At 42.6% G+C, this 8,473-nt stretch overlaps 2 protein-coding genes across 3 annotated transcripts in view; one reads left to right on the top strand and one right to left on the bottom strand.

Moving 5' to 3' along the window:
• Nucleotides 1-3,037, bottom strand: part of MRPL49 (mitochondrial ribosomal protein L49) — a 3,944-nt gene extending 907 nt beyond the window's left edge. Inside the window, exons 1-3 of the mRNA XM_018554312.1 lie at nt 2,947-3,037; nt 2,391-2,553; nt 151-275 (exon numbers count right to left, since the gene is read on the bottom strand). Coding sequence (XP_018409814.1) covers nt 151-275; nt 2,391-2,553; nt 2,947-3,009 — 351 coding nt within the window. The 5' untranslated portion in view covers nt 3,010-3,037. The remainder of the gene's footprint in view (nt 1-150; nt 276-2,390; nt 2,554-2,946) is intronic.
• Nucleotides 3,038-3,171: 134 nt separating this feature from the next.
• Nucleotides 3,172-8,473, top strand: FAU (FAU, ubiquitin like and ribosomal protein S30 fusion). 2 transcript variants are annotated; one of them, XM_018554289.1, is made up of 5 exons: nt 3,172-3,271; nt 5,432-5,511; nt 6,301-6,445; nt 8,031-8,086; nt 8,309-8,473. In XM_018554289.1, the coding sequence occupies exons 2-5, from the start codon at nt 5,437-5,439 to the stop codon at nt 8,432-8,434; spliced, it is 402 nt and encodes a 133-aa protein (XP_018409791.1). In that variant the 5' UTR covers nt 3,172-3,271; nt 5,432-5,436; the 3' UTR covers nt 8,435-8,473. The 2 variants fall into 2 exon arrangements, with proteins under 2 accessions (XP_018409791.1, XP_018409792.1); XM_018554290.1 differs by having other exon boundaries at nt 3,208-3,271; nt 5,435-5,511.

Below are 8,473 nucleotides of genomic sequence, written 5' to 3'. Positions count from 1 at the left end.
TTTAAATACATTTCGCAGTACAAGTATAGACTAAAGAAAATCTGTTTTGACTCAGCTTTTGTGCATTGAAAGCGGAGACAAAAACAGATTTTTCTTTAGTCTAGTTGCATAGGAAGGTAGTTTGAGAATGTTATACAGTCATACACTCACCCATATGTCACCTTCAATCTTGCGGATAACTGTCATTTGACGATTACCATGAGTGATATCCTTGTACACTGGAATGTTGTGCATTCGAGAGCGTCTCACAAAGTAAGGGAGATCGGGAGGTGTATCTAAAAATTAAAAACAGAAATGCAAACTTTTTTTCTTCATGTAACAAAATTATGGCAATGACATGCCTGCTACTACTACATCCAATACACAATTACATATACAAGTAAATAAACAGTAGTGACCACGCAGTAGCACTACAATGCAGGCACCAGATGTGTCTGCACACTACTATAGGGGTCTTCAGCTTCCGGGTACCCTGAATTATGGGGTACTATAATATGCTAGGTTAGCTCTACCCTGATCAGAAGGTGGCAACTGCTAGTAACAGAAATCCCAATGTCAACACAGGTTTTGCCGTACTTTTACTTTGATGTTATCTTGTGCTACAATCTTCTCTTACAGTGAGCACAGAGCACTTTGTAGAAGTAGCAAGTTGCTGGGCTTGGTGCTGGTAGTATGCAGTAATACCGGCACTAAGAGTCATCAATGCAAGTTGTCAATGGATAACTCTGGTCTAATTAAAATTAACTTTATCATGAAACATAAATCTGGTAACAAGGGGTGGATTTCGAGAAAAAATATTGGATGTCTGTTCCCAATTCAGCGAGAACCGGTCCAGGACCCAAGACATGGAGATCTCAGCACGAATGTCCTCAAATTATACAGGGAGAAAACAGGTGACTCAGAGCAAAAGACTTAAAAAGGTGTGTGTGGAAGGGGGGTACTCTTTCCTAGGCTGCTACCTTAGGTCCCCTCTAGTGCTCACCACCCTGAATGAGGTTTAGCAGTTTAACCCCCTGATGTGTTCAGTGCCATTTATAAGTTTGCTCCATCATCGCATGCTATCCCTCCCTTTGCCAGCTTTTCAGAAGTGATAGTTGTATCTGTATAGTGACTGCACATCTGGAGGGAGATGATTTGCCTGCTTACATACTGTGATCAAGTCGCTGCTTTGTGAATGCAATTTATTTCTAATGTCATCAATTAAAGGCTGTTTTATCTACACTATCCAGTAGGGCTGCAACTAATGATTATTTTCATAATCGATTCATTGGCCTATTATTATTTCCATTAATCAGATAAAACAATAAATACCATCCTTAAATTTGAAATAAAATACACAAATGCAGTGTTACAAACATAGTTTACTTCAGAATAAAACGACATGAACAATTTTTTGCAATTGCACTGGAACGCACGGCATCATGGTACCATGCGTTCCAGTGCGGGCGATCACACTGTGGGTGGGAGCTGCATTTGGGGTGTCATTTAAATGAATGCCACTGCAACGCACCTCCCGCAGCAAAATTTGTCAGGTCGAAACCTAAAGGCTTTTCCCCCCCAACTTTTATAATCTTTTTTTATTTTATTTTTTTATTGTATTGTAAGCACATGGCGCTTGAATAGCCTCAGCCAGGGAATGACACCTGCCAGTGGCAAGATTCCACAGACAGCAGCTGAAAGTAAATACAGCAGGTAGTGGGCTGGTGCAATAGCCAATAGCAGACTGGAGGAGAGAGCTAGGGGATCCATCCAACTAATCGACAATGAGAATAGATGACAACTATTCTCATTATCGATTAGTTGGTTGCAGCCCTACAGTGAAGACTCACAGATATATACTATACTAGGAAGTTGAAGTGGAACTTACCTTATTGCAAGCATGTTATGTCTCTTCTGCAATAAAACACTTACCTGGCTGTTTGCATTCTTCTTTAGAATGTAGATGGAGTTACACGTGTGCAGGTCAGTGTACATTCTCAGCACACCTCAGTTCCACAATACATTAACTTTTGTGTGCATGTGTAGGAGGTACTTCATTACAGCCATTTAAGATGGCAGAAAATCCTGAACCTGGAAGAAGTCCATGTGAAGATGACGGGGAAGGAACTTCACAGATTTGCTCCCAGCTTAACGCAGTAGGGAGAAGGTTGATCACCGGGTCCTTATCCCAGCTATTTTCTTCCTTACCCCCCTCCTTTCAATAGTCTAATTGTCAGTGGAACACTGAGCACGTCTATAATGCACATCAATCTGCTTTATAAATGTATGGTATTTGTTTTCATTTTTTGGGGGGTTCTGACAGCGCTATGGCTGCAGTAAGGCCAGGTCCTTGCTTTATAAATCACCTATTTGAAAACTAGGTTACATGAGAGTTCCTCCTTAAGACGTACCTTTAGGGGGGATCCACCCGGATGGCGTTACTCCTGTGTGCTTTGGCGGGTCGGGCACTTGGAGACGTGGTATGAGCCGCTCCACAAAACAATACTCGTCATGTGATTCTATAATTCCCGGGTACTGAGACATTACAGCAGATCCTGACCCACTGCATGGCCGCTGGAAAGAATGGAAGATACATTGAAGAAAGTGGTGTATTCCTCTAATAAACATGTATTCTGAAACATTTTGAGGGGTCAGGGGTTTTCCCAACATGGGGCTCCGCTTTAAAAGATACAAACTCAGAGGCTGTCATCTTCATCCTTTCCTAACTAGTCAGCCGCTGTCCACGAACAGGTATGCACCTTTCATGTTTCCCAATATCTTGCTGACTCCAGGATTTAAGATCGATGACTATGCAGAGCCTTTACATTTAAAACAGATGCGCTATGGCAGTTTCCATCTTTCTATTCTCCAGAGTTCACTTTAAGATTAGTCCCGCTAAAACTGCCTGTAAACTAAAAATGTATGACTAATAGTATGTGATTCAAAGCAACATGAACAGCCACACACCTGTATCCTGACAGCAGACTTCAGGACATCTAATGCTGTCCTTCTCAACAAGGAGGCCGCCATCTTGGTTTGGCAAATAGAACCTGTTTCCGTTTTCACTAGGTGTACCAACATGGACAGCCCTAAGCTTCCGCTCCGCTGGGCGCATGCGCTTCTTAACCGACAGACAACTCACGTGGATTCAAAGTGGGTGCAGCAATGTGGCGGAAAAGAACGTGGTTGTACGTCATGTAAACGTGCGCGTCCGTGTTTTGGTTTAAGATACGTGCGCGCTCACCGGTCCCTCCTCTTTCTTTCCTCCATTTTGTGAGACGCGGAGTGGCCGGTGAGGGGATGTTGGATGAAAGTTTGTCGATTGCGCGGTGTAGTCATGGTGGGGAGTGCGGTTTTGGGGTACCATGTAACGGGTCATGTGTGGGATAGAGGAGCGCACGATCACGTAGTGTGTGGGGGACTCGCTGCCTTTGTCATAGAAGTACTCCCAGCCTCATCCTGACTCCACTGATGGTAGTGCAGCCCCCTCGTTTTCCTTTCCAGTCACTTGTGAAACCAAAAGTGCCACTCACTGTAAAGGGACACATGGAGCCCTATCAGACTTAGGGCCCCTTATGTACTGAGTTGGATTAGATGGGTGCAGAAATCCCTCATGTCCCTGGACATAGCTTCCTAAACACCTGGAGGCATCACCCATGCTGATCACGTGTCTGGATTGTAGATGGTTTATTGGTGTCTTCCTCCGCCAGTAACATTCAGCAGTTCAGATGACCGGTGCTGACTTCTGGATCAGGACCAGTCTACACACTGTTTCAGCTCATCACATCGCTTACTTTTTTCATACTATTGACTGTGTAAAGTTAGACTTCATGTCCCCCCCCAGAACTGAGCGGTGCGATGTGCTGCAGTGACATGCAGTTCCCCCCCATGACACAGGTCACCACATATTTCAGTTGTGTTTTGAGATGGCTTTTTTATTATTATAATACAGGATTATACGCCAGCTGTTTGTGCTGCACTTTACAATATAAAGAAGACAGTACAGTTACAATACAAAAGATGGTTAGGAGGGTCCTGCCCTGAGAGCGTACAATCTACAATGACTTGCTGTGTGGGGATGAATTGTTTGAGAAATGAATAGTTCAGTGGTTAGGTTGAGGCGGTATAGGCTTTCCTAAAGTGATGAGCCTTTAGGGATCGCCTAAAGGCAGACAGATTTGGGTAGGGGGGAACTCCCTACCCGAACCTGTTGATGGGAGAGACTTTATAGAAGTCCTGAAGGCGAGTATGGGAAGAGTTGACCTAGAGAGGAGGTCTTTGGAGGAGAGGACGGTTAGGACAGACCCTTGGGGGACCCCTACAGAACGAATAGGTGACACTAAACAAGCCAGAGAATCATGAGAGACCAGAGTCCCGGAGGCCAAGCAAGGAGTTTTTTTTGAGGATGGTCAGCTGTATCAAAAGAATATCTCGGCCCGAAAACAATGTCGTATACTAGTTTGCAAGCTCTTAGGTCAATGAAGGAAGGGAAAGGGGTCAAATTTCAGGCCCACTTACACTAGCCACACCTTAAACATTCAGCTTTTGGGCCCATTTCCACCATAGCATTGCTTTAAATGTATGGTTGTGTATGTTTATTGTGTGCTATTACAGTCACTTGGCATGCCGTACTTTGTGATTTATTTGAATGGCAGCCAGTGCATCTCTTAGCGGCCGTGCATTGCAGCACAGCAATAGCTTGCGTTGTGGTCAGTTATATTGCATGCACTGTTTTCACCACAACACATCGCTGGCGGGAGGTGCGTTGGGGTGCCATTCAGAGGAATTGCAACACCCCTGGTGCACAGTACTGCACGCTAGATGTGTTTTGCGCTAAACGTATGGTATGCATTTAACACAATGCTACAGGTGTGCGGTCTAGTGTCCCTTGTGTGCTGCTGGTGGGTGTGGCATTGTTGCAAGGCTTTTCTTTTTTTGCTTTTATTAAAATGTCAATGAGATGACATTTTTTTTTTGAGTTGAGATCTGCTTTCAGCAAGTGCTCGATGGGATTTTGTCAGCATCTTGACGTTCCACGAAGGCCTTTGAATGACTGATATTATTGGAGGAGGAAGAAAGACTCTGTATTTCAGTTCAATAAACAAAGCTTTTTGTGGACTGTTTTTGTCATGCTGGCCTAAAATGCACTCAAATCCTCAGCCCTGACAGCGCAGATTTTTTTGTGGACCCAGTAGTGTCAGCCCTGCCTACCGTATTTTGCTAAATTACTTAACTACTCTCAGATCTCTACAACATGAAGGCTAATCATTCTGTAGTCTAGGATGAAGGAGGGATCTCTTATTTTCTGATCAACAGGTTGTTTTGCACTTGTCACCCAGAATGCTTTCATTGGTATAATAAACAGACCAAAAGGCAGCAGATGAGAAAAGTACATTTTTAGGGTTGACAAACTTGAACTGTATTGTAATGAAGGTGTTTTGTGTTTTTGCAGCAGCCATGCAGCTTTTTGTCAGAGCTCAGAATCTACACACCCTTGAGGTGTCTGGACAGGAGACTGTGTCCCAGATCAAGGTAAGTGCATTCCATGAAACGGGTTTAAAGGATTACTGTACTTAAACATTCTGGGCTACAGTAAGCACCCCTTATGCTGCCTTTCTGTAAGGCCCTTTTCACACGCGCATTCCGGTCAGGTCCAACTATCAGTTTTTCAGGTGGTTCTGATCGGAAGCCCAATGTTGGCCTTTCTGAATAGACATGGGTCCTATCCAAAAAACCAAACAGGACAGAGTTCCGTTGAGACAGGTTGGGGGTAATCTGATGTAAATGGACACAAGTCAAACTCTCCCCAGTCCTAACGTGGGGTTCAGTAAGCTCAGTTTTTCCATGTAAGCAAGAACAGGCAGAGTACTTGAGAGAGGTGCTGGTTTTGTCAGGTGTGATTGTTGAATAATGGCCAGCCTGGCACAGATCCTGTCACCTTCTTTTGGAGTAGTCTACCCCTACAGCCACTAAGGAGTGTCACAAGGTGTTGCTCTATCTATTTTATGCAATTTAAAGCAGAAGTAAAGGTATTTTAAAAAATACCTGAACAATCTGATTGGATGTAGCCATTGTACAGATATAATTGGCAGTTGTTTTATTTCACTTTAATTATGTTTGCAACTCCTTCCTAAACTAAATCCTAGTTTTAGGTCTGTGGGTTCAACTATTTGTTTTACACTAAATTCTGAGAAGTTTTAAAATAACCAGGTTTGGGGAATATCCTGTTTTTAAATCTTTGTAAATCTGACATGTAAAGATGCATGATTTTGGCTGGCTGTGCTTTGCATCTGTAACATAGTGTTTGATCTCCTCTTTCAGGTCCACATCTCCTCCCTAGAGGCAATTGCCTGCGAAGACCAAGTTCTTCTCCTTGCTGGTACCCCCTTGTCTGATGAAGACACCCTCATCCAGAGTGGAGTGTGTGATCTCAGCACCTTGGATGTTGTTGCTCGTCTGTTGGGAGGTCAGTATTTCAGGGTGCAAAGTGGAACCTCTGGATTTTGAGTATTACCTAATGATGCATTTCCTTGAGTCCAGTCAAACATCTGTTTGGTTAAGATAGAATGTATGTTTTTATTTTATTGGAGTCATTTTCCTACTGTGAACCACTAACCATACTAATCAGAATAGCAGACAAAATCCTTTCAAGATCACAATATGTTCCACACGTGTGGAACATACAGGCGCCTTCCGTTCCGATCAGCAGGGGATCCGTGCCGTTCGGAACGGAGGTCATCATTGTTACATCTGGATCCATTTAGTTTTTTCTCTCCATGCAATCATGCAAAAGACTGAACTTACCGGACCCATGTTCAGTCTGTGGGGAGTCGTGTGTAAATGGACACACAAACATGGCTTCAGGTCAAATCCGCCTGAAACACTGATGGGTGGACTGGATTTGAATGTCTGTGTTAAAGGGCTCTTATTAAAACCTGCTTAGAATAAATCCAAATGTGGACCCGAAATATGCTTCCACTTTTTCAAAGCAAGATACTCAAACTAAATATGTGATGTCATAAATTCACAATTGAGTTGGCCATAATTGATTTATCTATGAATATATGAAGGTGCCTTTTTAATCTGGCTGTCATGCTGATCAGTTTCTTCAGTGACTTCAAGTATATTGAATGGCACCCCAGCTTGCTACTATTACGGACACTGTAGGGCACCATAACACATGCTGTTTACTGTGGTGCACAGCTTTACATTGATACATTGTTTTAAAAAATTTGTAATAACTGTATAAAATAGTGTTTTGTCTACTCCATAAATATCTCATCAGGGTCATGGACAAGCTTTTTATTTGAGTTGTTGGTCAATTTGAGTTGCTTGTATATCATTCTATATAAGACCCTGTTCCTAAACCATTTTTACTCAAATCTTCCCATAGCCTTATATGTGTATTCAACTTGTGTTACCGTATGTATGTTATTTACCTGTGAGTGCCACCCTTGTGTAAATCTCCAAAAGGCCTGAGACTGCTACTGGGTGCCTCTATCTTATATGTGATATCAGCAGACTCAGAGCTGTCACTTAAGTGACACACTGTAGTATTCCCCTTTGCGCCTTCCCTGGCAGCTAAATAAAAGGTTATGAAGGTATGGACAGGGGAGCTAACCCAGAGCAGAGGATTATTACATTCCAAGATGAGAGAGCTAGAATATGCAAGGTGCTAGGGAATTGACTTTCTGAAGTCAAATTGTCTAGCAAGTTCGAAGGCACATTGCAAGTGAATAAAATTGTTTAGGGGAAAAATGCTGTAAGTAAGCATTTAAATACTTTATTTTCCGTGATTTCCACTTGTTTGAGTTGGTGTCAGGGTCTCTTTAATGATGGTGGCAACTGAAGACTCAAAAATCAGATTTTCTTTCCTTGGATTATCCAGAAGAGTGACTCCATTTTTGCTTTTATATTGTCAGTTGGGTGGAAATGACTGGCATTCTAGTGAGACTATCCTACCACAGGGTCCCTGAGATATTAGATGGGTGTTTTTTTTTAAATCTTCTATAATTGTAGCGACTAATGTGTAAAATGCTTTCATTCAACAGGTAAAGTCCATGGTTCTCTAGCTCGTGCCGGAAAAGTACGAGGCCAGACTCCAAAAGTAAGTCATTTTATTTTCTTGACTGAAGAAGCATCTGTTATGGCCGAGCACCCCAGATTAAACAATAATCCCTATAGATTGTTTGTACCCAATGAACCCAGAGAATATTCCCCATTCTAAATGTATAACCGATAAACTACTCTCACTTATTTTTTTGCATTGCTATTAATCTTACAGTTTTTCCTCATTTCCCTAAAAAAATCTTACTGTGTTTGATTGCAGGTGGCCAAGCAAGAGAAGAAGAAAAAGAAGACTGGCCGGGCAAAGAGGCGCATGCAGTATAACAGGCGCTTTGTCAATGTTGTTCCTACTTTTGGCAAGAAGAAGGGACCCAATGCTAACTCTTAAAATGTCACAAAGGGTTAATAAACAGTTGTAGAACTTCAA

This window comes from Nanorana parkeri, unplaced genomic scaffold (genome assembly GCF_000935625.1).
Source record: "Nanorana parkeri isolate BGI_ZX_2015 unplaced genomic scaffold, ASM93562v1 scaffold153, whole genome shotgun sequence".
Classification (NCBI taxonomy): domain Eukaryota; kingdom Metazoa; phylum Chordata; class Amphibia; order Anura; family Dicroglossidae; genus Nanorana; species Nanorana parkeri.
Note: the sequence above shows the minus strand (reverse complement) of the source record. Positions and strands in the feature narration are given on the sequence as shown.

What these genes read in the sequence shown, in the direction of transcription:
- FAU (XM_018554289.1), top strand. Translation starts at nt 5,437, where the DNA reads ATGCAGCTTTTTGTCAGAGCTCAGAATCTACACACCCTTGAGGTGTCT. An exon ending in TGTTGCTCGTCTGTTGGGAG is followed by an intron (nt 6,446 to 8,030) that starts GTCAGTATTTCA and finishes TTCATTCAACAG; the next exon opens with GTAAAGTCCATGGTTCTCTA. An exon ending in TACGAGGCCAGACTCCAAAA is followed by an intron (nt 8,087 to 8,308) that starts GTAAGTCATTTT and finishes GTTTGATTGCAG; the next exon opens with GTGGCCAAGCAAGAGAAGAA.